At 35.4% G+C, this 27,934-nt stretch overlaps 6 protein-coding genes across 6 annotated transcripts; 2 read left to right on the top strand and 4 right to left on the bottom strand.

Moving 5' to 3' along the window:
- Positions 1–8: 8 nt before the first annotated feature.
- On the bottom strand, positions 9–3,037 carry LOC110426398 (endo-1,4-beta-xylanase 5-like). The gene is given in 8 exon segments (XM_021441613.2): positions 9–234; positions 236–360; positions 496–1,287; positions 1,429–1,527; positions 1,641–1,807; positions 1,995–2,217; positions 2,609–2,658; positions 2,823–3,037. Coding segments are annotated over 8 exon segments (1,731 nt in total). The 5' UTR covers positions 2,878–3,037; the 3' UTR covers positions 9–14.
- Positions 3,038–4,367: 1,330 nt separating this feature from the next.
- Positions 4,368–7,699, bottom strand: LOC110424833 (endo-1,4-beta-xylanase 5-like). The gene is made up of 7 exons (XM_089785370.1): positions 7,633–7,699; positions 6,819–6,865; positions 6,505–6,724; positions 6,092–6,255; positions 5,839–5,937; positions 4,979–5,764; positions 4,368–4,845 (listed from the first exon to the last, which is right to left on the bottom strand). The coding sequence occupies exons 1-7, from the start codon at positions 7,697–7,699 to the stop codon at positions 4,444–4,446; spliced, it is 1,785 nt and encodes a 594-aa protein (XP_089641496.1). The 3' UTR covers positions 4,368–4,443.
- A 1,445-nt stretch (positions 7,700–9,144) lies between these two features.
- On the bottom strand, positions 9,145–11,781 carry LOC110425509 (endo-1,4-beta-xylanase 5-like). The gene is made up of 7 exons (XM_021440435.2): positions 11,733–11,781; positions 11,390–11,439; positions 11,064–11,283; positions 10,776–10,939; positions 10,586–10,684; positions 9,591–10,373; positions 9,145–9,504 (listed from the first exon to the last, which is right to left on the bottom strand). Exons 1-7 carry the CDS (start codon positions 11,779–11,781, stop codon positions 9,145–9,147), a joined length of 1,725 nt encoding a protein of 574 aa, XP_021296110.1.
- A 4,951-nt stretch (positions 11,782–16,732) lies between these two features.
- Positions 16,733–22,210, top strand: LOC110413020 (DNA/RNA polymerases superfamily protein). The gene is made up of 14 exons (XM_021423724.2): positions 16,733–17,103; positions 17,263–17,435; positions 17,564–17,737; positions 17,822–17,945; positions 18,039–18,139; positions 18,223–18,309; positions 18,767–18,862; positions 19,047–19,167; positions 19,712–19,840; positions 20,334–20,425; positions 20,702–20,813; positions 20,954–21,288; positions 21,463–21,797; positions 21,934–22,210. The coding sequence occupies exons 1-14, from the start codon at positions 17,025–17,027 to the stop codon at positions 22,052–22,054; spliced, it is 2,079 nt and encodes a 692-aa protein (XP_021279399.1). The 5' UTR covers positions 16,733–17,024; the 3' UTR covers positions 22,055–22,210.
- Positions 22,211–22,410: 200 nt separating this feature from the next.
- On the top strand, positions 22,411–23,564 carry LOC110416618 (uncharacterized). Its single transcript, XM_021428647.2, has 2 exons — positions 22,411–23,273; positions 23,391–23,564. The coding sequence occupies exons 1-2, from the start codon at positions 22,722–22,724 to the stop codon at positions 23,559–23,561; spliced, it is 723 nt and encodes a 240-aa protein (XP_021284322.1). The 5' UTR covers positions 22,411–22,721; the 3' UTR covers positions 23,562–23,564.
- An 805-nt stretch (positions 23,565–24,369) lies between these two features.
- On the bottom strand, positions 24,370–26,421 carry LOC110416608 (mitochondrial outer membrane protein porin 5-like). Its single transcript, XM_021428636.2, has 6 exons — positions 26,116–26,421; positions 25,692–25,759; positions 25,481–25,597; positions 25,299–25,388; positions 24,987–25,201; positions 24,370–24,686 (listed from the first exon to the last, which is right to left on the bottom strand). Exons 1-6 carry the CDS (start codon positions 26,219–26,221, stop codon positions 24,380–24,382), a joined length of 903 nt encoding a protein of 300 aa, XP_021284311.1. The 5' UTR covers positions 26,222–26,421; the 3' UTR covers positions 24,370–24,379.
- Between the last annotated feature and the right edge of the window lie 1,513 nt (positions 26,422–27,934).

The following is a 27,934-nucleotide window of genomic DNA, read 5'->3' as shown; positions in this document are numbered from 1 at the left end:
ACCTTGTAACAAACTCAAGCATTGATTTGAGCGAAGACAGTACTGTGTTCTGTTTCTTTTGTAACTTTAAAACTGATAGTAGTTGAGGAGTTAGTCACGGGATGGTAAATTTCTACCTTGTAATCTCCGTGAAACAGTGAAACTTGAGCCAGTCCTCTACTATCTGCTTTAAGTTTTCTAGTCCCAGATTTCCACTCATCAATCAGCTTGTCCACAGCCTCTCCGTAGGGTTGCAGCGAACTCTGTATCTGCCAGGGTCATAACATCGAATCCGGAAATTTCTGGTCCTCCAAAAATGATCATTCCTTCAACTGCAGGATGTGAAAAAGCCTCCCTTAGTATATCTTCCAAGTATTGTGCCTGCCAGGAACAAATACCAGGTATCAACTCTGTTCAAAATTGGTAATAAAAAACAGAATTCCAAGTTACTACTTAAGATAATTAGTGCATGTTTGTGCTTGTTTTTTGTCTTAATTCCTTGAAGGAATGTAGTACCTGATTTGGTCCTTTACCCACATCCACTTCTGTAAGCCATATAGGCAATCCCATTGTTCTTAGAATGTCCAAGGAAGATCTCATGTAAGCAATGTTGGGCTGGGCAGAACTAAAATGGCCTTCCAATCCTATTGCTGCCTTTATGTCTGCGTTTCCTGGAAACGACAGAATCTCCTCAAGTTTCTTCTTGTATTTTGATGCAGTAGGGGCCTGATCCTTACTGTATTCGATTGTATTATACTCATTCATGAAAAGGGTTGTATTTGGTTCAAGATGGTAAGCCATCGAGTAGAAGGCTGAAGAGGCATTTTCACCAAGTTTATCCTCAAAGAAGCGGAAATGCAGATTCTCATTCACTACATCCCACCCAATTAATTGTCCTGCATATCTTGACATCACTGAATTCAGCCTTCGTGTCGCTGCTTTTTGCAGCTCCTCTGGAGGAAGGTCTATAACCCAGTCAGGCTGCATTTTGGGATTGTCCCAGAGAATATTATGACCTCTAATAGAAATTCCATTCTGTTTGGCAAATTTTACCATTGCATCTGCGATGGTATAGTTTTCTTCACCTTGCTTTTTTTCAGTGCTATACCACTTCATCTCGTTGGTGAAACTGGTAAGCTTGAACCTCGAGGCAAACCATTCCTGATAACCTGTGCTTGTGAGAATTTGGTGGTTCATACCGCATCCAAATGGGTAGCCTGACATGGTTTGCTCTGTTGAGATTATAGCTCCTGCTGCTGCAGTTCTATTGGCAAATGTTACCTGGAATGTCACCTTGCTCTTACGGACCTGCAGGAATCAAATTCACAACCGTGGGGCAGGAAAGATTTCAAGAGTCTATATCCAATTTAGACAAAACATTTGGAACTTCTTACATTTCAGGCATAATCTATACAAATGGCAAGGCTCTTCTGCTTTACTTTCAGTTACCTTTTCAATGCTTTTCTCTTGGTGGGACCTCCACTGCTTTGCTGTGAATGGTTGCAACGAGATATTATCAACCCATATTTCCACACTTGTATTTTTGCTCTGCATTGATGAAAACAAACATGAATCCATTGGTTTCCAAAGAATACAGTCTTTGACGTGCGAGTGCATACCCAAAAGGCAGATGAAAGAACCAAAACAAGTATCTACTTCACCTCAAGGAGAATCTCTACAGGGCTTGAGAATTGGGCAACTATGCCACCTTTTAAAAGCGACCAGCACCCTTGTTTAGCTATGGTTTCACCTCCACGTATCAGTTTACCATCAGAAGTCTTGAACACAACAGCTACTGTCTCGCTCCCTTTGCTAATTTGGATCCAAGCTGAATATTTATCACTCAGTCAATCAATTAAATCTCGAGAGGAGAACCAATCAATTACACAATTAAAAACAGCTTCTTTTTTTTTCATTTTTGAGGGTTTTAGTTTGGAGTATGTCATCGTTTTATCATTAGACATCTTCTGAATAGATAAGCAATTGGAGTTCAGCCAAACTTGACCGGGATTTACCTGAAAAGGTGTAAAAATTTCCTTTCTCAAGCTGAACTGTCTGAGAGAAACTGTCTAAGGGGTCTGTTCTATTATGTACTACAATAAACCTGTTGCCATCCTCTGATACTCCCTCCCTGATCGCTCCTTCACCGGAAAAGTTCCATCCCTTTGTCCCTTGATTGAACTGCGGATTAACTATTATCCCTCCACCATATTGAGCCCTCTTTGGCGCTGCCAAACACTGCTTGATACATTTATGAGTTGAGAAGAGTTAGAAATAATAATAACGTATGCACATTAAATTTCACCCACTCAGTGAAATTTATAACACTTATGTAACTTTCCTTCGATGGAGGACTGCCAAATGCCAACCGTTACAACCTCTTCTTTCAATTATAAGCCAGATTATACCTCATTGCAGTTGCAGGGAAGAAAATTTTTGAGATGCAGAACTTTTGATGAGTTAACAGGAATGTCTTGCTTGACATTGGGGCCATTTTTTTTTCAAAGAAGTTTGAAATCCATTAATGTTTCAATGGAAGTAGGAAGTATTCTTTTTCAGAAAGAAGCAATGCAGTTTTGGTACTTAGACCGGGAAATTAAGAAGCAATATAGCTAGAAGATTCTCTTGCCTTTGTTGTTGCTGAGTAGTCATAGGAGAAAGCGAGGATACTGCCATGTCCTGCATAACCAGTTGAGAGCAGATAGATCATTAGTGACGCAACAATAAAAACTGGCTAAGACATCCTTAAAATAATGAAAAAGACAGGCTGCCACAGGGGCCGCAAACTATCTTTGCGTGTCCAAAATTATGATTTCACTGTTTTTAGAGAAAGGGAGAGAAACCTGAAACCAGGAAAACGCATGAAAGAAATAAGACGCAAGCCTCTGCGATCTTCATCTTTTCACCAACTTATCCTGATGTAATAAAATACGAAGAATGCAAGTTAAAACTAGTTGTACTGGTGCTGTTTATGAAACAATTTAAAACTTTAAAAGGAAAAGAAACAAGGCTAGAGCCCAAGAAACAAGGCAGCGAATATAAAACCACTCATCTCATAGAATATAGTAACGGACATAATCACTTAAAAAAGAGCAAAATTGCTAACATGCTTGTGCCGTGAAGCATTCCTGGAGTTATATTTATATATCATTTATGTGTGTATGTATGTATGAATGTGCTGAAAATGATCTCCATTTATTATAAGAAAGATAATTAAAAGATCATAATGAACTGAATTGTGGGGGCAATTAAGTTTAACAGTTGGTTTAAATGTCGTCCAAATCAGGAATAGGCAAGAACCCGATGCAGATCATGTGAAATAGGTTCGAATAAAGGCTGAACACATGAAATTTATTACCAGTGGAATTATATATCATGATATTAATATGATTAAATACGTATATACATATGTATTTTAATTATGTAGCATTTGATCGAAAGTTGAATCGTTTCTAATTAACTCTTCACTCAATTGAGAATATTTTGGAATTTCCTAATAATTTAAAGCAACCAAACCAACCCATAAAATATTTAGGTCTAGCGCCTCTTTTCTGTGAGATACATTATAGGCTTAAAACGTGGATAAGAAAAAGGCAAAACTATCATCCCTTGCATGAACTCGGTGAATTATACATAATAGAAATTCTAATTGTTTAATGATAAGGTCTCAATACATTAACATGATCACGAGAAATGGACATAACTATAATTGTAATTGAAAACTATTTCAATTAATTGAATAAAAAGTGAATATGATGTAAAGGTAAAAATTTTATAATAATTTTTATTGATTGGAATTTGTAAAATCATTAATTTTGTTTATAATACAAATATTTTATGAAGAACAGAAATTACAAAAGAAAATAGTAGATCAGATATTTAATTGGAGCTTCTCAAAATTAAAAGAAAAGAGGCAAAAGGAATAATGAATCAGAGAAAAATAGAATGTCTCTATTCATTCTATGGAATTCAAAAATAGACATCATAAATCTCACAAATAATCATTTCAAATCCACAGACTCTAAAGAAATTTCAACGTGTAGAAATATGTTCTTTTTACAAGCTATAAAGGGCAAATGAAGATTGAAAGAATGAAAGAGAAAACAGTGGGTAGGAAGGAAGGAAGGATAGGGATTTAATCTAAAGCGTGCTAAGCCTGCTGTTGTAGTGACTACTAAATTTAGTAAGAGTAATATTTAAGGAAAGTAAATATTTCTTTTGTTTAGAAAGTTTAATGCTTTGAGAATTTAAAGAAAGGACAGGCAGATTGACGACCTTACCATAAGAAATCAACAACAATTAATTTGCTGACAAGTATATAACCAGGATGGCATGTTAGGTCTTGCCGACAGTTTACAATGCCACATATGCTCGTACACAGGAGAATCTAGAGGTGTCCACACGAATGGTTGAGTTTGGTGAGCTCGGTTAAGCCTGGCTCGTCATTTGAAATTTATTTCTTATTTAATTATTATTATTATTATTTAAATCCTCGAATTTAGTAATATTGTCTAAATTTGCTCGTACAGAAACTTGAAATATCAGTGGCGATTGCAGGGATGCATTAGTTGAAACGACCATGAAGCTGTGAGCCAAAGAAGAAGGATGTGTGACGTTGACTTCATAGTCTCCGTGAAAGAGGGAGGCCTCAAAGAAACCGTCAGAGTCTGTGAATCCCAGCAGGGCCTTAGAACCCCATTGCTGCAACAGTTTGTCCACAACATCCCCAGTGGGCAAGTTCTTGAAACTGTTATCAGTTAAACACATCTTGTAACACCCTTGTGGTTTCCATGCTGCCCACAGTACAATGCCATCCACCTTGGGGTGAGAATGTGCTTCCCTCAAAACCTGCTCCAAATACTTGGCCTGCTCCAAATAGTATATCAGTTGGTTAACATCTAAGGGAACATATATATTATGTTCAAAAGTTTCATTCATTTTTGAAGAAAATTTCATCTAAAAACAGGTTATGAATTCAGATATCGAACCTATTGATTACCTGATTGGGGCTGCTTTGAACATCAAGTTCTGTAAGCCAAATGGGCAATCCAGTGGCAGCAAGAGTATCAATGGAAGCTCTCATGTAAGGAAGGTTTGGAGTATAAAAATGGGCCTCAAGCCCAATCCCCATCCGCGAATTTCTGTTGCCAGGAAAAGCTTTAATTTCTCTCAGCTTTTGAAGATACTTAGCTGCTGCGGCTTTCCCATCTCTGCTGTCCTCTATGGTATTGTAATCATTCAAAAATAAAGGGACCGTCCCATCAGCCATGTGAGCCAACCTATAAAATTTTGCGGAAGCCTGCTTCCCTAACTTACTTTCAAAAAATGAAAAATGTAGGTTTTCATTAACAACATCCCATGCAATAAGCTGGCCCTTGTATCTTGACATTACGGAGTTTATCCTTTTATCGACAGCCATAGACAGAGCTGTTGGAGAAAGTGAGTAAATCCAGCCCGGTTGGAACTTGGGATCGTCCCAGATGACGTTGTGGCCTCGAACCGCGATGTTATGTTTGTTGGCAAAGTTAAGCAAGGCATCGGCGGGTGAGTAGTCCTCATGGCCTCGGGACACTTCGGTGCTGTACCACTTCATTTCGTCTTCAAATGTTGTGACTTTGAACCTGGAGGTAAACCAATTCTGGTAGGCGGTGTTTGTCAGGATATTTTTGTTTATAGCACAACCGACTGGAAATCCTGGTTTCTTCTGTTCAATGGAAATTGTAGCATTCTGCAGGGGATTGCCTTGTTTATCAACTGCTTGGATTCTCACATTTGCTTTACGAATCTGTCCATGTTAATGTTTGTTACTCATAGTTCGGACAATTCAAACTACAATACGGAAAATTAAGGGAATTTTACCTTTCTAATACTTCGATCTTGGTGAGATTTCCACTCTTCTTGGGTGAATGGTTGGAGTGAGATGCTATCAACCCAAATTTCAACTGATCTGTTCTTGCTCTAAACAGATTAAAATCTCTTATGAGATTAAACTAATAAATGAGAACTTAATTTTTTTTAAAGTAAAAAATTATGATATATATTCTTTATCATGGGCAATAAAAGATTTGGACATCAGAATATATTAAAGAGAGCCTAAGAAAAATACTAGTACCTCAAAGTAAAGTTCGGCTGGGCCCGAGGCATCTGGAGTGAAGCCACCCTTTAGCATAGACCAGCAGTTAGATTCAGCAACAACTGCGCCAGCATGTTTGAATCCTGTTGCTGCTTTGAAAACCGCTGCTACAGGAGCATTTCCTTCGCTTACTTGTATCCAAGCTGATATATATATTTAAGTTTACATTAGTATTATTCAACACCTTTGCCTGCATATATAAAACATTGTTGTATGTCTTGACAAGATTCACTTCTTACTGAAACTCCATTCAATATAGCAGTTTCAATGAACCGGACAGCACTACTATGAGAAATATAAACAGCATTTATAAGCTTCTGTGAAAGAAGGAAGTTTGGGGTTTATAGCACACTGTCATACTATACGATATATGCAAACATGGGGTTGTGTACCAGAGAAAGAGTACAGCATCTCTTTTTGCAAATAAAGCTTCTGTGAGACACTATCACTTGGCTGATTCCTGCCACGAGCCACAACGAATTTGTTGCCAGCAAGCTCTCTATGTTCCAGTTTTGCATCTCCGAATGCATGCCATCCTTTCAGGCCAACATTCAACTCTGGATTCAAGATGATTCCTCCACTGTACAGAGGTTTGTGAGGATTTTCTAAACACTGGGGTAGGAAAATGGGCAAAATAAATTTAATCAGTAATCATTTTGTATGTATTTGGTGCTATCAAAAGAATTCGGTTTACATTCTAGCTTACCTCAATGCTTGCTGTGTAATCATAAGATAAGGCATTAGCTTCAAACCCTGTAAAACAAATGATTTTCTTTTACTATTCAATATGAAACTTTGAAATTTTCTCCATTACTTACACCAGCACTGTAGCTATCATTGATCGAAGTCTAATTAATATGACAGTGAATTAGAGGTATGAAAGACAGCTAATTAGTTAGCAAATGAATGTAAGAACTAAAATCGAGAGGAAAAATCTTGCTTTGTGCTCGGCAAATAAAAGCATTAGCGTCATTGTGGGAACAATTAACTTCTTTTTGACCCTCTTTTTGTAATAAAGTTGATAGACAGGATTTAAAGTTAAATTCCCATTCTGGAATGTGACATGCACCGCCAACTCAGTTACCAATTATAGATCAAATTGTCAAAACTGCAATGTACAAATAACAAACTTAACCACAAGAAGAAAACGACAGGATAAACAAGAAAAAAGGTGTAAAAATTATAGGAAACAAACCTGAAAAGTGGAGAGTACATAAGACCAGAAAAATAATCAAATTGTTTTCCAGCTCAATCTTCATCAATGTTTAATTGTATGAGAGCTCTAGCTTGACAGTCTCAACCTTAAATTTCATGCAGTGGGCAAACAAGAAAGAAATGATAAGCAAAAGCTAGCTAGAACCTAGTCATGAGTTTTATAAGTCACTCTTATGGAAAAGCAAAAGGTTCATGTCATGAGTTTAAGCTATTAATTAAACATTTGTATTCAAGCAGGAAGAGGGGTATGCTTTTTGGCATGATATTAAATGTGGTATATAATCAAGTCAAACAAATGAAATTACAAGTAAATGTCCAGACAACTTTAACCTGTAATAATAAATAGGGATCAGATATGTGAAGTGTCCCCATTTTGGATCACTAATTAATTTTGCGATAGAATCTAACTAATATATACTGACATCTTTCTTGGAAATAATTGATGTGGATACTCATAAAATTCATATATACAGTATAAGAACAAAATTTACTATTATCTTTTTAACAAGGAATCGGTAAACCTGCAATCTGTCCTCCTCCGCACCTACAGATGAAGATTAAAGTTGGAGATTTTACGAACTAATAAGCTATGGTAATGGGAATGTTAATAATGTCTAAGAGATGCTGAAGAGATAGATGACGATCTTCCTCTATATTTTCCTTCAAAGAAAAGTTCTTAATGTCCCACACCTAGCTGACCTTACCAAGCTTCAATTATTTGATTTGAAATAGTTTCTTTCTTTCTTTCTGCTAAGGTATTCCAACCCCTGAGGTTATAAACATGTGCAATTGATGACAAATTGAAGGAAATGTGTAACTAATATGGTATGGTAGATATAGATTATTGCATTTCCATAACCCTATCAAGTTAACTAATGTAAACTCAAACATGGACCATGGGCTTAACTATATATAGGACCATTTGTTTGTTAATTTTTTTAATAATATAAGTCATTCAAAGCCCATAATTTCTTTTATTGATATGTAAAAAAATATTAGTAAAATGACAAAAATATATAAATATAAACACACTTATGAAAAAGTTAAAGCTAATCGTTGGAATCAACATATCAATTTTACAGCAAATTTAGAATTTAGTAAGTTGAGGACAACTGAAAAAACTTATAACATGGATGATCAACTTTATATAATTTTATCTTCATATGAATTAATTAATACATTCCTCATTTTTCCAACAAAAAAAGGGGAGGGGCGACGAAGACACCATAATAATATAAAATGATCTTTTAAAATTGCAAATAAAATAAGAAATAATAATATATATATATAATAGACAAAATGAATGAAAGTCACCTTGAAAATTTTCTGAGAAGGAGACTGCAAAGCCGCTCAAAGAGAGATATGAAGTAGGGTTTGTGGCTTTTTGCTAGCGAGGTAAATTAAGTATTAATTAAATATCTTTACAATTTTTCCAAATGGTATAAAAAAGGTGTAGATCAAATTTAGGAATGAATCTTTTTCTTTATTACTTGGAATCAGAAATGTTAGTCAAGCTGCTTGACTTCACATGTTTGTGTTAATTAAAGGAAGAAAGAGTGCTAGTCAACTAATTATGTGAACGATTTTTACCCAATTAAAGGTTTTTATTTTATATCTTGTGAGCAAGTTACGGTGGCATAAGAATGTGTAGGAAGAAAGAAAATTTGCGGCTAAAGAAAATGGGAAATAGTCATTGTTTGAAACTTTTATAGCAAGAAAATAATCGAAGGTAACAAATTGAATCTGCTTTTATTGTTCTATGTCATAAACAAGAGCAGTTTAATGGTGACTGTATAGGGAACAATAATGACAAGGAGTCATGTGATAAGTTGGAGAAGCATTGCGTTTTCCTCAGAGGCATGTGTAGGTTCCACCTTGAATCTCCGAGACTGGGAAGAATCGATTGCAGCCGGGTGAGTGATTTTCACTTCATATTCTCCATGGAAAAGAGAGGCCTCAAAGAAACCGTCGGCATCGGTGTTGCCTTCTAAGGTGGTCTTGATTCCCCATTCTTTCAACAGCTTGTCAACAACGTCACCGGTTGCCAAGTTCTGGAAATTATTGTCAGTCAAGCACATCCGGTAACATCCCTCTGCCTTCCAGGCAGACCAAATTATTATGCCAGCAACACCAGGGTGGTCATGTCCCTCCCTCAGAACTTGCTCTAGGAACATTGCCTGCTCAAGTATTTAAAAACCATCCAACAAAAATATTTATAATTGAATATTAATCATGTTGTTAACTGATTAGGAGGAAATATTACCTGATTGGGATCGCTCTTTACATCCACTTCTGTTAGCCAAATGGGTAACTTTGTGGCAGCGAGAGTATCAAGAGAAGATCTTATGTAAGGGAGGTTTGGAACGCTGAAATGGGACTCAAGCCCAATAGCCATCTGGTTACCATTGGCACCGAGCGTAGCTTGGGCACTTTTCAATTTGTCAAGGTACTTAGCCGGTGTCGATGCTGAATCTCCGCTCTCCTCTATGGTATTGAACTCGTTCATAAACAAAGTTATCGCTGGATCAATATCATTAGCCATTTTGTAGAAGGTGCTAGAAGCATCTTGCCCGAGCTTACTTTCGAAGAAATTAAAATGCAAATTCTCATTAACAACATCCCAGGCGATTACTTGACCCTTGTATTTTGACATTATTGAATTAATCCTTTTATTGGCTGCGTCGGCAAGGTCTTTGGGTTGGAGGGACGGAACCCAGCTCGGTTGGAAGGAAGGATCGTCCCAGAAAATATTGTGGCCCCGGACCAAGATGTTGTGTTGTTTCATTAATTGCATCATGGAATCTGCGACCGAATAGTCCTCCTTGCCTTGGGTTGGTTCAGTGCTGTACCACTTCATTTCATCCTCAAAGCTTGTATGTGTAAACCTCGAAGTGAACCAGTTCTGGTAGGCTGTGTTGTCGAGGATGTTCTTGTTAGTAGCGCAACCAACTGGCTTTCCTGATGCCTTTTGCTGGATGGTAATCTTCGAGTTTGCTAGGGGGTTCCCTTGTGCATCCATTGCGTGGATTCTGACTCTTCTCTTTGTCTGCAAAATTATAGCTTGATTATGAGTTATTCCTTTCAAATATGCACTAATGTCTTTTCTTCTGGAGTTTGTACCTGCAAACTAATATCTAAGGTCTCACCCTCCTTAACATTTAGTTGGATTTTTTTAAATAATTTTCTTTGAATAAACTTTTAATGTGTTTGTGTTTTGCAGAGTTTCCTAGACAGTGTCATTAAATTATATGTACTGACCTTCTCCAAGCTTTCAAACTGGTGAGACTTCCACTCGTCTTGGGTGAATGGCTGCAACGAGACGCTATCAACCCATATCTCAACCGAGGTGTTATGGCTCTGAAAGAAGTAGCAACTTTTTAAGTATTTAGAACAAACTGATGCTGATAATAAAAGGAAACCTTCAGCAAAAACAAGAGGAAATTATTACTTCAAAGTAAAGCTGAGCAGGGCCCGACGCATCCACTGTGAGGCCACCCTTGAGCATGGACCAACACTTGGACTCGGCAACAATTGCACCGGCATGCTTGAACCCAGTTACTGTTTTGAATACTGCCCTCACTGCAGCATTCCCGTCACTGACTTGTACCCAAGCTTCATGAACGCAAAGATCATAGAAAATTTATGTCATTCTAGATCAAAATTAAACTTGTAGAATCTAATTAATCATATTAAGTAGTATATATACATCAGAGAAATGTCTTAAACAAGGCAATACCGGAGAAGGTATAGAGCTTGTTCTTTTCCAAGTAAAGCTTCTGGGAGACACTGTCGAAGAATTGGTTTCTGGTACGAGCCACGAGGAATTTGTTGCCATTTAATTCCCTGTGTTCCATTGTCGCATTCCCAAATGTAGACCATCCCATCAAGCCACCATTCAACTCTGGGTTTTTAATTATTCCTCCGCCGTACTGAGGTTTGTGAGGTTCTGCTAAACACTGAAGTTTGATAGATAATATTTAGCATTTTTTCCGTACTTTATGGGCATGAAACAGGAGGTTTAATTAATTATATTTCCAGAATGAATTGTAGGGAAAATCTTACCTCAATGCTGGCTGTATAATCATAGGACAATGCCTTGGCTTTCATTAGTCCTGCAAAATGTTTGTCATCTGTTAATTATTTGTCCTTTTTGTTTGACAGAATAATAATAATGAACGCATGCATGCATGCTTCGAGTATATATATCGCAAAGCAGTGATTTTTTTTCATTTTGTTTTATTTTATCTTTTTTATAATAATCAGAGCACCTTTACTTAGCACTAGTAGGACAATGATTAATGGGATTCAATTAAAATTAACCCTTTTGAAAAGAATATTAATTAATCCCGTCATTTAAACTAAATTCATTTTTGGAGACAATATTGCCTTCTAGTTAAAATCAAACCTGCAAAAAGCATCAACAGCAGCAGACTCCGTTTCTTGCCAAGCTCCATTGTTTTGTACTTTGATCCTGCAACCACTTCAATAAAATAAAATCAATCACATCGATCTGAAAAAAAAGAAAAACCAAAAAACACTCACAAATCCAAGTATATGAATCAAAAATAAATATCAGTATTTAAATTCCCCAAATAAAATAAAATAAAAAACACAATGAGTTGATTCATACTTGAGACTGAGTGAGAAGATGAGGAGATTGAGGAATTCTATAAATTAAACTTGTAGTTATATTGATTTTATAGCCAACACTAAGCAATTGGTTCACTCCAATCGCTTTGTTCAGTTTTGGCAACATACCTATTAATATGGGAAATGATTTGTCATATTCATCACAATTATGCATATTAAGGAAAGCATTAATTTGTATTAATACTGGAAACTAAAGTGAAGGGCATGTCAGTGCTGACCCATGCAATACCTATGGCTATTTTCGAGTCTTGCCAAATGTTTACTATATATTTAGAGGGGACAAGATTTTTTGCCATTTATATCATGTGTATTACAATAGGCCAGCAGGGATGTTAATTTCTTTTCTTCATTCCAATTCATGAATATTCTGTAATTTAACGATTGGTTATTGGTTATTTAAATTTGCAGTCATTATATTCTCACTTGAAGTTCAAGTTTATGAAAATTTAGTCTAATCTTCTATTTAATTTTATCTAATTTTATGCTAATTTTTTTATGCTAAATATAATAACATGTGATGTATATATATAGAACTGTTCAATCATATTATTATTTTCACTTGTTATGTAATCTTAAAAAAAAAACTGAATTTATTATTATTTAAAATTAATCGTTGATAACATACACGCTGTTCCAAAAATTATTAAATTTTTATACATTTTATAAATATATTGGGTGTTAAAATAAATGTTATAGACATAAGGGTTCGTGGCTTTTTACAAACGAGGTAAATTCATTTTTGGCATTTGTTAAATATCATTATAATTTTTCCAAATGGTATAAAAAGGGTGTAGATCAAATTTAGAAATGAATCTTTTTCTTTATTATTTAATTAAAATCAGGAATGTTAGACAACGTTGAGTCTTTTACACCAAGTAAAAAAAATTACCTTCTGGATCATTTATTTGCCCTACGTGGTATTTTTTTTTCAACTTTTATAGATATTAATTATTTAATTATTTTTTTTCAAAAAAAAGATACCTTGCCTTCATATCATGATACCCATATTAATTATTTGCTTCCAAAAACTTAATTTCTATTTTACTTCTATCGAAGTTTTTCAATTTTTTTGATTGCTAACAAGTATGATACATACTAAAGGAAAATTATATATATTTATATAGAAACCGAAGAGAGCGTTTTGATTTGCTCTTAAACATAGCACTATATTTCCTTCTTTTACTTCCATATTTACATATATATACACATAAAAGATCATTACTGTGAAAAAAATTATTTAAAAAAGGAAAAAAAGGATTATCATTGTGCTCTTACAATTATTGGGATAAAATCTTTTATCAAAATTACTACGATAAGAAATTTATTTTAGTTACAATTACTTCCTTTAGTGCTTAAGAACCCACATTTTACTTGGGCATTGTGCTTCTCAAATTTAAAATTATGCCAAATTAATAAAAACTTCAAATCAAACAAAATTCTTTTATGCGTGGACACTTCTATCTCTAGTACACGAGCTAGGCCTCCTATCTAAGTTGCTGCCATATTTGTTGTACTAGTTTACTTGGGTTGTGGACCTACCTAGTGTCCTTGGTGCCCGCGAGACTAGTCAGAACATCAACACAAATAAGTGCCGCATACCTCCGAAGGTAGAAATCGACCGTGGGCCAAATCCATTGAAGGGTCCATCGACAACCAATGGGCTACAGACAAACCACGCCACCCAATCTCTCCAGATTGCAAGCCAAGTGCAGGGAAAATTGCACAAAGAGCCCAACTTCAAGAAGATTGCTCAAATAGGATAGTTTATTTGGGATAAAATTTTTGTGTATAAGCATCTATTTATTTTATTTACGCTAAGACTTTAAACTAATCATAAAATATTTATTTATTTTTAATCTCTTGTTATCTACTCTAAATGGACTAAACAATAGAAGTAGAGTTTCTTTGGGATAGTGAATAAGTTATTATAAAGAACACCCTTAGGTTTAGAAAAGAAGAGAATTATTAAGTTTAGAGAAAAAAGAGAATTAGGGTCAATTACCCTAGCAGTCTTTACTTCAAGCATTTCAAGCATTCTAGCTTCCATAGTTTATTTGCTTAAAATCTTATATATCTGTTTTCTCTTGGGAATAATATAATTATTTTTTCCTAAAGTTTTTTTTTCAAAGTTTATTGTGTTTTTGCTTTTGCATCTTTACGTAATATTTTGAGTTAGGCTTGCTTAGGCTTATTATCCCTAAAACTTAAGCGCCGCATGGATCTTAATTAAAGCTCTAGGCTCGTGACAATTGGTATCAAAGTAACACTTCCCAAAAGTGAGTAGTATAGTCAAAACCCTGTTGTATTTTAACATTCTTTATTAAAACAACACCTTCCAAAGCTAGGTAAAAACAAGATTCCCATTATCCCAGGAAAATTTCAAGCTTATTGCGCATCCAAAAGGTAAGTTAAGGTTGACAAATTGTGAGGAATCCAAAATATAGTGAAGCCCCCAATTTTCAATAAATTAGAATTTTGGGTAAGTTTCCCCAAACCTTAAAAGCTACAAGACAAAGAGAAATTTATTTTGAATTGAAGTCATTGTAAGATTGAGACAATTATCAACCACAACCACAAGGTGTGGAGCAACTTCGAATACGTCAAGGACAATATTGATAAGCTAGAGTCTACTAGTAATGAGCTTTGCATAGAATAGCACAATACAATTAGTAATTTTATGCGCCATGATGTAGGCCTAGAGGAATTGATGGCAGCAATATAGCGGCAATAATGGCAATTGACAAAGGTTGTCAAAGGTCTTGAATATAAGGCTGTGCATGTAGCTAACAAGTACCAGAAAGCCACAGCTTGTAACTTCTAGACTAGGCAATTTGACCAACAAAGCTTTCGCATTGGATTGACAACCTAAACACCAAGCTTAAACCTTTTGTGGCTTATGTGTGCCACAAATGGAAACACTATGCACCTGGGAGTTGTGTATTTGGACGTCGAAGGCTAGTTGTGAGCTAGACATCCACACGGTGAAACACATTTAGACTTGGAGGTGTTTCATAGATAACCAATAAAGGGTGCCTCAATCACACCCATAACTATCGTGGGGAACCTCTTGAAGATTTGTGGCATAAGGAAGCTACGAGGCAACGAGGGCATTGCCTAGATCGAATTGGGGAGAATGTCACGATTCCTAAAATCATGACCTGCACAGCCCACAAGACTAGTTGGGATAGCAGCACAAGCATGTGTTGCACACCTTACAGGGTCAGAAATTGACCTTGGGCTAATATCCGTTGAGGGGCCATTGACTACCAATGGATTGCAAACACACCATGCCACCTAGTCTCCCAAGACTGTAGGCTATGTGCAGGGAAGATTGCACTAAGAGTCTAACTTCAAGAAGACTGCTCAAATAAGGTAGTTTGTTTGGGATAGAATTCTTGTGTATAATCATCTATTTATTTCATTACATTAGGACTTTAGGCTAGTTGTAAAATATTTGTTTACTTTAATCTCTTGTTATCTACACGAGTTGTATTAAACAATAGAAGTAGAGTTTTTTCAGGATTAAGAATAAGCTACTATAAATAGAACTTTTAAGTTTAGGGGAAAAGGAGAGTAGAGTCAATTGTCCTAGTGGTCTTTAATTCAAGCAATTCAAGCATAGCATTCATAAGTTATTTGTTTAAAATCTTAATTATTTTTCCCAAAGTCTTTTCTTCAAAGTTTATTATGTTTTTAATTTTGCATTTTTGCACAATATTCTGAGTTAGACTTACTTAGACTTTTTATCCCCAAGCCCTAAACATCACACAAATCTTAACGAAAGCTCTAAGCCCATGACATTGGGTTATAGGCATGTGCATGGCCTGCCGACGTGTTTGGCAATTAGTTTGTCTAATTTGAACTCTCGAGCTGTGATATAGGTTTCTTATTGAATATATGAGACAAGGAAGAATTGATTTTCACTTCATATTCTAATAAATTATTAGTTAGTTAAATTTACAATTTTAAAACTTTGATGTCTTAATATATGTAAATTTGATTTAATTTAATATTAAATGTAATAACATATAATAATAATAATAATATAAATTGTTTAATTCTATTTCAATTTTCACTTGTCATGTAACCTTTAAAAAAACTATATTTATTATCATATTTTAAAAAATTGAGAAATATATCCTAACAAGAGAAAATGATAGATAGTTTACCTGCGTTCTTTACTTTATTACGAATTTCAATTGCATAAAAGATATAGGTGAATTTATTTACATTATTTGCAATCACATTCAATTATTTCTCACAATATGATTATATTGTAAAACACCGAAAGCAATCAAACAGTAAATACTTCTAAGGACCAAAACTGAATTTCAATTTTTTTATCATAGACGAATCACAAGTCCAATGTCTCAATTTTTCTTTTAATGATTGAATCAAATAGTTTTTACACTTGCTTAAAGCATTTTTTTCTCAATTAAGCTACATTTGTGGTTTGATAAAGTTATTATCATTGGTGATAGTCTCATAGATAATGTTCATAAAATAAGTAAAGGTAGTAATTAGTAACCAAGATCACATCCTTCCATCATGACTTTGTTTTTAAACATCATTTTAAAAATTGATCATAAAATAAAACCATTCATTAAATATTTGTAATAGCATTTAACTTAATTTCCATAAAATTAGAGCAATTTCTGAATTTTGATTCCATAATATCTTGCAACATCGGGAAAATGGGGTTAAAAAAAAAAAGAAAGACCGCAATGTATATTTGAGGAAGCTCATTACCTTACCGGCCCTCGTTTCGGCTTGTTGGTTAGGTGTGCTTGGGTCAGAGCGCCCGAGCAACATGTCCTTGGTTCGAGGGCTGGTGAGAGAGAAGAAGAAAGAGAGAAAATGAAGCATAATAAAAAGAGGTATTCCAAAATACCTTCCTTTTTCAATGCCCTTACTAAATTAGTAAATTTGCTAGCTCCACACCTTCATTTTTTTGTTATTTCCCCTTTAATTTTCACACCTTTTGGCGCTCTCTGTCCATACGGTTGCCTTCTCCTCTCCTAGTCGTCTTCTCCCTTCTCCAGCAAGAATGGAAGACAGCGAAAGCGCGAGCGGTGATCAACGACCCTGGCAATCTTATCACACTGTTTACACCAACGCCAAAGCAGGTAATAACATTTTCGTTTTCCTGAGTTCTCATCCATCAAATCGCTTCTCTATTCACCGTCAATCAGCCGTTTAATTTATTAATTCACCTTGAAATTCTCTGTCATTAAGGATTAATTAGTAAAACTTAACCGTTAAAGGTTGGTTAAATGATGTTTTAGGCATGGATGGAGTTGATAAAGAGAAAGTTCAAAGAGTAGTGTACGAGATGAGCAAAGGATCAAAGTATTTCGAAAACGAAGAGCGAAAAGAGGCCTTTATTTGGCAAAAAATAGAGCATATGCGAGCACGAGCTGCAAAGATCTCCGCCGCTGATTTATCTCATTATCAAAAGGTTCCCTTTAGCAATTTTTCTTTTAAATTCTGCTTTATTTACATATTGCAATTTTTGAAATCATATTTAAGTAATTAAATAATTTGCAATCATATTTAAGTAATTAAATAATTTGCACCTTTCCTTAGGTTGTGGATAAAAGAATTTTAGAACTTGAAGCTACGCGTGAGCTTTCAAGGATTTGGCTTCATGTAGATATGGATGCTTTTTATGCGGCTGTTGAAACTTTGAGTAATCCTTCGTTAAAGGGTAAACCGATGGCTGTTGGCGGCATGTCTATGATTTCCACTGCTAATTATGAGGTTTGAATGGATTTACATGGTTAAATTGTTTATAGTGATTTGTTGCTTGAAATTTACTTGCAGTAAATGATGTTCAATTTGTAGGCACGGAAATTTGGGGTTCGTGCTGCAATGCCTGGATTTATTGCACGTAAATTGTGTCCAGAATTGATATTTGTTCCCACAGATTTCAAGAAATATACTCATTATAGTAATTTAACTAGAAAAGGTTGAATGCTTTGCTTTTAAAAACAGAGTTCTTGATACAACTTGAGGTTGTGCTGTGCTGATCTGTTACATTGCACATGTCCCTCTATGTTAGTTTTCCAGAACTATGATCCTAATTTCATGGCTGTGAGTTTGGATGAAGCTTATCTTGATATTACTGAGGTCTGCAAAGAAAGAGCCATTAGTGGTGCAGAAGTGAGTTGCACTATCATTTTGTTATTTTGACTGCTGCAGTTATAGGCTTTTAAGCTGACACTTTCCTTTGTCTGCCAATTTAGATTGCCGAAGAGCTCAGATCCAGAGTACATGAAGAGACTGGTCTGACATGTAGTGCGGGAGTGGCTCCAAACCGCTTACTTGCTAAGGTTCTATTATCTGTTCTCTGCAAACAGTTGCAGTTGGCAGCTTGCATCTGCAAATTTTCATCACAATGATATTTGCTATTATTGCATTGTCAAACCAAATTGGAGTACTGCATATTACATAGAAAAGTATTATAATCTCCAATGGGAAGGCATTTTTCCATATTGTTGAGGTCATTAGTGATGTGGCGTGAGAATATGGGAGTCATTTTGTTGATTAACAATTGATATGTTGTTGACTAGTGAGTTGTTTTGATTATGTTTATTCAGATGTAGTCTAATGGAATACAATGTTTTAAAACTTCAATATGTCTGTCACAGTTCATGCTTGCAAGACAAATCACAAAAGAAAGAATTCAAACTGGACATTTCAAGTTATTATCATAGCTGGTTGTTTACACCTTTGTTTATATCTGATTGTGCCTTCTGAATATATTGGATACTTTGTTCTATCCCTCAGGTTTGCTCAGATATTAACAAGCCAAATGGACAGTTTGTTTTATTAAATGACCGCATGGCTGTCATGGCATTTATATCCTCACTTCCTATTCGAAAGGTATATCCAAGATTAGCTAATCTTAAACTCTTGTTTAGGAAATAGTATTTCTGACTTGTACATGAAGTCTTTAATATGATTTCCTTTTCCCTCAATTTAAAACAAAAATTAAAGATTCCCATTTCTTAACTGGATAAAAGGTTTCTGTCTGATAATAATGGATGCTGAAAAACTGAATTTACAGATTGGGGGCATAGGCAAGGTCACAGAAAACATTTTAAGGGGTGTTCTTGGAATCAATACGTGTGAAGAGATGCTGCGGAAAGGCAGTTTCCTCTGTGCGCTATTTTCTCATTCTTCAGCAGGTTAGCACATGGATAAAGTGTTTTTACCATTTTTCAAGATTGAGTAATTGTCATCAGAAATTTTATGAAACTGATACAGACATATTGGGGATAATCATCCTGCATTCTCTTCTGTCTACAGTCTGCTGCATCAACTTCCTTAACAAAAACTTAGTGAAGTCAGTTGAGGTTTCCTTTTACTTAGAGCTTTCTGAATCATTAGCCGGTCATAGAATGTGTTACATTGCCTTTGCTTATAGATACTAAATTTGAAGTGATTGTATGAACCAGAAAAGAAAAGGTGGTAAGGGAGAATCAATTCTGTTAAAATTCTTCTAAAACTATATAAGCAAAACAACAACAATTTTAAGCATTGGAATGACTTTCCAAGTATAAGTGAGCACAACGTTTCTAAGTTCTTTAATTAATTTTAAATAATCAACAACGATGAGGGTAAAGTGACCATCAAAGTTATTGTATTTCTTTTGAGTTTCATGAATTTATTTCATGCATATAGATAGCATGGGGATCATGGGCTTCTGACCCTATTTCCAAATGATATTAGATTTTTTCCTCTCTGTTGGATTGGGGCTTGGAGGGACGGATACACCTGAAGCCAGGTTTCGGAAAAGTATCAGCAGTGAGAGAACATTTTCAGCTACAGAGGATGCTGCATTGCTTTATCAGAAATTAGGTAAATGGTCTCAACTTTTTGTCTCCTCTGAATGCAGAGATTGGTAGTTTTTTTTCTGTTTTGACATTTCATGCTCATATATTTAGTACTTTCTTAAAGGTGAAACTGGTTTAAAATTTTATAGCTTCAAGGAATTAAATTAATAGTTTATTGAGGACATTAGTATCAACGATTATGCAGCGGCATTTCAATTAGATTGGTAAGATGGATAATTAGTATTCACCTCACTGGACTCCGTTTGTGTTGGGATGTTTAGCCAAGTCTATAAGCTTGATTAATGGTCAAATTCAATTCAGTTGAACTCCTTATAATTGCACCCTTACTCTAGACACCTTTTTGTTGGACTAAACTTGAGTCTGCACTTATATCAAATATATATATATATATATATATATATGAAGGCAATTTAGATGATATTTAGTTATGGAATTGTCTTGGTAATTGACTAATCATTTATTGCAGCAATTTAGTTTAGGTTTTTTTGTATTTGCAGCTGATATTGCAGAGATGCTGTCAGCTGACATGCAAAAAGAGGGCCTTTCTGGACGGACATTGACTCTTAAACTTAAAACTGCATCTTTTGAGGTATATTGATGATGTTATATTGCATTTTTTTCTCCTTCTTTTGGTATGCTCAATAGCAAGTGGCAAAATGTAAAGGAATCGTTGGTTATGTTTCTTATAAAGGCCAGATGTGGTTACAGGTCTGTCATACAGCTTTGTTCCCTTTTATCTCATTGATTAATTGCAATTGCATTTGTTAAACTCTATGACTTCTTATCAATTATTTGATTTATATTGCCCATCTCTTTTATGCCTTCCCTTTGTGTGCTCATATCTGATCTGAACTACAATTTTCAGGTTCGTACAAGGGCTGTCACTTTACAGAAATATATTTGCTCAAGTGATGACATCTTAAAATATGCTTCAAGGCTGTTGAAGGCTGAACTTCCTATTTCTTTGAGACTCATAGGTAGACTTTAATATGTTTGCCTATCTTTTCTTATTTGATGGTTATGGAGAAGGAAATAAAATATGGGTAGAACAAGTCTACACAGTCTGCGCATTGTGGGCTTTAGAAGATAACAATGTGTTTGTGTTTTTTGCCGTTAGGCCTGCGAGTGTCTCATTTCAATGAAGATAAGGTGGGTGTTCCCGTCGATCCTACACAAAAAACTCTCACCACATTTTTAATATCAGGAGATGCTTCTACAAAACTTGTGGATGATCAAAGCTCCTTTGGTTCAGATTTAAGTGATCTCCACTTTAGGAATGAAAGGGAAACTGTCTTTTCTGTTGGCAACCATGAGACATGTCATTATGAGTTTGGAGATCCATTTGAGAGCAATCCATTACAAGATGTAGATGACAACAATTGCATTTCCAGTGAAAATGCTTGGGAAATGGAACAAATTCACGAACTTTCAAGCAACAAAACTGAGCCAATGGTACTTGTTAAAAGTTTATATACTGATTGTTTAACTGAGTCTAGAAATCTTCAAATGTTCATTCTCAATACTTTTTTGAGCTTTCCTTTTGTTTTACCTTTGTAATGCTTTTTTGTTTTGTCAGGCTACTTTCTAAATTCTTTATTGTTATTATGTATTTATTCATTTCCCTAGGTGAAGACTGCTAATGGGGTAGTGCATACCCTAAAATCTTCTAAAGAAGTTTCACGGGTGTCAGAGGAAGATTCTTCCGTACAGAAGGAGCCTGAGGACAGCAACCCTGACAGATTAAACAAAGAAGCTAGTACCTCCGGAAATGAGGAATTTTTTTCATCCAATAATACAGAACAGCTATATTGGGTGGATGACTACAAGTGTTCATTGTGTGGAGCTGAATTACCCTCAAGTTTTGTCGAAGAAAGACAAGAGCACTCTGATTTTCATCTTGCTGAGAGGCTTCAGAAGGAGGAATCTGGTGCAGACTCAAGAGCGATGATGCCAAGGCAAAGGTATTACAAGTTTTAAATTAGTATAGCCTGTAACTCCTACTTGATGATTTAAATCAGCCAGCTATATTGTGCAGTATGTGACTAAATTCTTGGGCTGCAGCCCTCTTCATCTGACAAATTTTTGTAATATTGTCAGGATTGTTCCACAGGATCACGTTGTGAACCAAAGAAGGCGTAAGAAGCATAAATCATCTCCAACACACGGCAGGCATCTGCCAATTGATTCATTCTTTGTTAAGAGCAATCAGAATTTTTAGTATTATGCCAGTCCTGTATGTATAGTTCTGTATAGTTTGTTGATCTCACAGTAGTTTTGTGTATTTATAGTGCAGTGAGAAATTGTATAAATTGAAATATTTTCTTCCAATATGAAATAATAGTAATAATAATAATAAATGCAATAATAACTTTTATTCTAATTCAGTAGTCCTTTTTGGCCATTTCATGCTTTATAAGCTTCGGACTGCCTATTCTTTTTAAATATTACTTATAAACCAAACATGGGTAGGGACTACAGAGTAACTAAGTCATTCATTTTTCCATTCCCATCTAAAATTGTGCTTTATTATCCCCCATTTCCCATCGTTGATCCGTCATGCCCTAAGCCTGTCTGATTTATTTTGTCTTACCTCCTTATAGAGCAGACAAAAAAAATGAAATGGAACCGATAGGAATCCGAAATGCTGATCGTACGTCTGCCACGTTTCACAGCCAGTAGACATCCTCGAACCACGAGATTTTTTTGTCCTTTTAACGTTCGAAATCCTTAATTAAAGAAACAGAAAGAATCCTCTCACTCTCAGCAGGAGTTTGCTCATCTTTCATCCTTGAAGGGAGGGGAAAAGGGGGAAAGAATTTGACACATCAGTCATCTAACTGAAACACTCTTCTGTTGCAGTTCTCTGCCACGAGACCACAGTACGTATGGAACTAACACACAAGGTTGCTGTTTCCAGAATCTGCTATCCATATCCAAGAATTCCTAGTAGAACCCAAACTGTTCCGGTATCTCAGCTCTCAGTTTCACCACTCCAATCATCCTCTAACCAAATTAAACCAAAAACCCATTTGAATTCCCTCCAAAATGGCACCAAACCATATGATAAAACTACAACCATTGACATCAAAGAAGACACTACCGCTATACCATCCATGTCTGACATATTGGCCTCCTCTAGAGCCCAGAAACTTGACCTTCGGCTTCAAACTTTAGGACCCTTGTTCAGGATCACTGCCAAAAGCCTGGATACAAACAGCGAACTTGGAAGATGTGAGGGGCTGATAAGGGTCTGGTTTGGAGGTAGAATTCTGCACCTGGATTCCATCAAACTCAAGAGAGAGACGATGGGCATGGAAAGATCAATTTTTGGTATCGGTTTGTTCATTGGAGCTGTAGCTATTCGATACGGATATGACTGCGGTTGTAAGACTGCTGAGTTGCTTGCCATCAATGACTCGGATCTTTACCATTCCAAGGTTCTCGCCTAACTGAATTTCTCTGGTTTCTGCTAATGAGATATTTTCATACAACAATACCTTCTTTTGGCTGAATAGTGGACAATTCTGTATTTTGATGTTCTTTTGAACTTTCAGCTCGTTAGGTTCTACAAAAGGATTGGGTTCAAGGTTGTGCATGAAGTGAATGGTTCAACAATTGGGGATATGGCTCACATGCTAATCTGGGGAGGAATTGGAACCCGAATGGATGCCAGTATAGAGGAGCTTCTATTAAAATGGTGCAGCAGGTTCAAGTCTATGAACTGATTCTGTCATAATCTGATGTCTGAAGAACTGAAAATTTTGTTAATTAATGCCTCGATTATTATCAGCACTGGTATGAATTTGTGGTTTCATTTTATTCTCACCGTCTGGAGGAGATGTTTGCTTGGCAAACTAGTGTTTCTTCTCAGTTCAGGTCTTGTGCTAAGACCTAAGAGGAGTTAAAGTCAGCAGATTAAATCGGATTAGGGAAGACTCTAAAGACACGGCCTCAAAGAGTTCTTCTACCAGCAGTTGCAATGCTCAAGCCGATTAGACTAGCTTCCAAGGTATTTGACGACAGCAAAACCATAGCTGGTACGGCAGTTATAGTAATTGATCATTTTTGACGGCATAGAACGATTGCTAAGCTTTATGACTAGTAAGACCTGTCTTCTCCAATCTCCACAATGCTTTGAAAAAAGAAGAAAATGTTTTGTCCACTTTGAAAGTATTCTTTATAATCCTTCCATTGAAATACCTGAACCAGCATCCATAATTGTGATCTTGAGAAATTGTGCTCAGTTTTAAGTCTCAATTAATTTGATTGACGTAGTTTCACAATAGGCTGTATTATGCGCATTATTGTGATCATGGTGCAATACACCTTCATGTGAATAAGGTTCAGTTAACTGATCTATGAAATTTTGAGCGGTAATCTTTTACTGATTCAAAAGCAGATGCTCATCAAGGTTTTTCTCTTTCAGAGAAGGATAGTCATGTCTCCTCTCTACTTAGTAATAATCATTCATTGCAGATATATTGGAAAGAACCATGTGTTGCATTTTTTTCGCTGCATCATACTGTTGCTGTTGAGAGAGCAATTAAAGCCTGAGAGCAAGTGCCAATCCTATTCTGGGTCTCTTGTCAAGAGCTTTGGTGTCAAATTCACCAGAAAGAGTTAACCATGAGTTGGGACTGATCATATGGTGCAGTAGGGCTTGCAGCTTTCCCTGATTGTTAAGTTTTGCCTTTACTGCTGTTAGATGATCCACAATGCATGATCCTCCAACTGCAAAGGTGTTTTTGTTTTTGGACAGCCTCCTAGTGACCTCTGCCACTGCAGAAATTTTCCTTGAGTGGCCAAAATGATGCACATACGCCAGCCTTAGAAGGTCACCTCTTTCAGCCCTGAAAATTACAAATTAAAGATCAAGTACTGAAGTTTCCACAATAACAGTAATGCAACTTTTATCAATGTTATGTCCGTAAAAGGTATTTTACTTATATTATTATTAGCTTTAATTAGAATCATGTATTATCAGTTGTTAACCTGATCAGAATCGCAATGGGAGTATTAACTCTGATATTGGAAAAAAAGTGCAAGAAGGTAATTACAGGAATTTATTCCTAACCCTTGTGAGTTGTGACATAATGATAACTAAGAAGGTGGATTTGTTCGTGTTATTTACAATTGCTAGTATAACATACAGAATTATTGAAGCATCACAACTTGGCTGAGTAACTGAAATGCCTGCATCACACTGGGTAAAACTGTGAGAAGCATGCTTGTACTTTGCTTCCATGCCAAATGCAATGCTTGCAGTGCCAATACTTGCTGAAAGCATTACTACAGGGGATTGGTTCAGGCCAACAGAGATGTATAAAGCAGCATTTCTGAAGAAATGCTGGAATTTGAGATTGAGCTGAAACAAAATTGAAAAGAACACAATTTTGCAGTTAAAGTCTTATCGAATGACCTGAACTATTTGGTGATGGTAATCACAATTATGTGAGCCTTACCTTGCTAAAGTTGTAATCAGGAAATTTTAATGAAGCTTTGGTATATGTGGATGGTAAAACCTTTCCACCAAGAGTGAGTGTTGTCGAAAACTGTCATTACACAAGTAAAAACCAGATGCTTAGAATTGATCAGTACACAAAATCTGAAATTCAGGAGAAGCGGCAAAGTAAGACAAACGCACACTTGGTTTTGCATCAATGTTTACATCAATTGAAGCGTTTCCATATTTATAGCTTGCTGCAATTTGTGTAGTTGGACTTGAACGTCTACCGTGTTTCGCAGCAGTTGAACTTAAAATCTGGAAACAGTCTCAATGATTTTACAAGGAACCGTCTATAATCAACACAACTTATGCAATTGAAATATCAAACACAGAGAAGTTCACAATATACCACTCCATTACAACTCCGGGTCGAAATGCTAAGTCTCTGATCCTGGCTGTAGCCCTTTGTAAGCAAACCTAGAAATTCAATGATAGCAAGAGTGATTCAGGATTTGCAGGAAAGATTCAAACAGAAGAAAAGCTGTCTACCAACAGTCAGCAGGAGTTTGCCGTTTGGTGAGAACATAGAATCGAAAAAAGATAATCAATCTTCCCTTGTTAACCAGTTTGCAGGAGGAACTCAGAACTGTACATATGTGGGTTACAGGTAATACTCAATACATATTTATGGAATGCTACATGAAGAAACTCTTTCTGAAAACAAAAGGACTGGTTAAATAAAAGACCTTGAAAACTGCAGGGTAGAAGCAGAGAACCGAAACACAAGATTTGCAAACAAGAGCATGCCAAGAAAATATAAAGATGAAACAAACCATTGGCAACCTTCCCAAAGTCAGAGAAAGGTCTTGGTCCTGGTTCTTGCTTTTGTCTTTTACTGGTGTTCTTTCTCTTCTTTTTTCTCTGGTGGCTCTTGCCCATGTTTACACAAGTCTCGTAAAGGATATACAAATATCTAGAAATAGAGTGAAAACTAAGACTTGATCCTAAGTTGTTGATTTGCCGACCGCTTGAAAACTCCCGAATTTCCCCAGGAATAGAGTAACAGATAACCCAAAACGAGCTTTCCCCATTCTGTCAGCTTGCAGAAGAGAAAACCCTTCTGCACTACCATTCTTTATGATCTGGTGCCTTTACCAATTGGTCGACTCGTGAACTGTGAAATTTATTGGTCTACTTTTTTCATGCATGGCAATTGGTAAGAAATTTCCTGGTCATAATTGTTGCTTGACTTGTACGTTTGACTTGAAACCTCGTCATGCAGCATAACCCTGTCTCCTTTTTTTGGTTTTAAATCAAAATTCTGCACAACAAAGTTAGTACTAAAGAATCCACCTTGATTTAAACAAATTAATCAATAAATATGATGTCTTCTGCACAAAGTGTGTATGTATATATATATACACACACATATATATATATATATATATATATATATTAGTACATGATTAGGGATGGTGGTAAGCATGTCTCATATCTTATGTACTACTCATATCAAAATATAAAATGACATTTTAGGAAATTTCATGTGAAAGAAATGAAATTAAGGGCACCTTTGGTTTGGGATTAGCTAAGTTATTATTTCTTTATGCTTAGATCTCACCTAATTATTTTGTTTGGTTTATTTTGAATTAAAGAATAACCATTCTTAAGAATGATATTTTTAAAAGACATGGAATAATTAACTATTCGGCTTCTAATTCAAATATTTTTCAAACAAAAATATCCCTATTCATTTTAAGCAATCACTAAGCAAGCTTAGGTAACATAAATAATTAAATTATTAATAATAAATTACTAACCTTAAGTAATATTGTAATAAACTATGAATAATTTATTTAGTGAAATATTAATCAGTAAAACTTATTAAATTATTAATATTTTAATAATGGAACAATAGATTGAAAGATTAAAAATGAAAATGAAAATAAAAAAAGAAATTAAGTTAAAAAATAAATAATATTTTAATACTGAATCTTAATATTTAAATAATAAAAATAAATTATTATTTAATAATAACATATTGTTAAAAGATAATGAGTTTAAAAAATCTAAAAGATAAAAATTATTCTTATTAACTAAATATTGAAATCATGTCATAATAATAATTTTATTTCATGATGCAAATTATATAATATATTTATTTTATTTTCATAAAATGACTATTTCATTTCTCTCCTAGTCCATTTCTCATTCTCACCTTACTCTCTTTTGTTTTCACTCCATCTAAACGCAGGTAAAAGTAATAATTTTATAAATTCCATGTCTTCTGCATAAAAAAACACAAAAAAAAAAACAATGTTTCTATTTTTATATATGTATAAAAAAAAAAAACCACATGAATCCATCGTTCAGTCACTGTGTCTAGGTGCTACACCTTATTATCGTAGCCCAAAATATGCTAATCGAACGGTGAAGATGAAACAGGGAAATTTAAGTTGTAGGATTAAAAGGAGGTTGGCATTCTATCAGAACATATCCCGACGTATCCTGTGTATCTACTACCATCCAACTGAAAGCGAAGCAGCCCTAATCCGCTCTTCCAAAGTTCCAAAGACGCAATGTCTCGTAGAGAGGGCAGACATTCTGACTCCAGGCGGCACCGTTCAAGGTTCGACCGAGAACCCAGGTACT

This window comes from Theobroma umbraticum, unplaced genomic scaffold, assembly GCF_002168275.2.
Source record: "Theobroma umbraticum cultivar Fairchild unplaced genomic scaffold, ASM216827v3 scaffold_30.0, whole genome shotgun sequence".
In the NCBI taxonomy this organism is placed as follows: Eukaryota; Viridiplantae; Streptophyta; class Magnoliopsida; order Malvales; family Malvaceae; genus Theobroma; species Theobroma umbraticum.
This window is presented reverse-complemented; position numbering and strand designations above follow the sequence as displayed.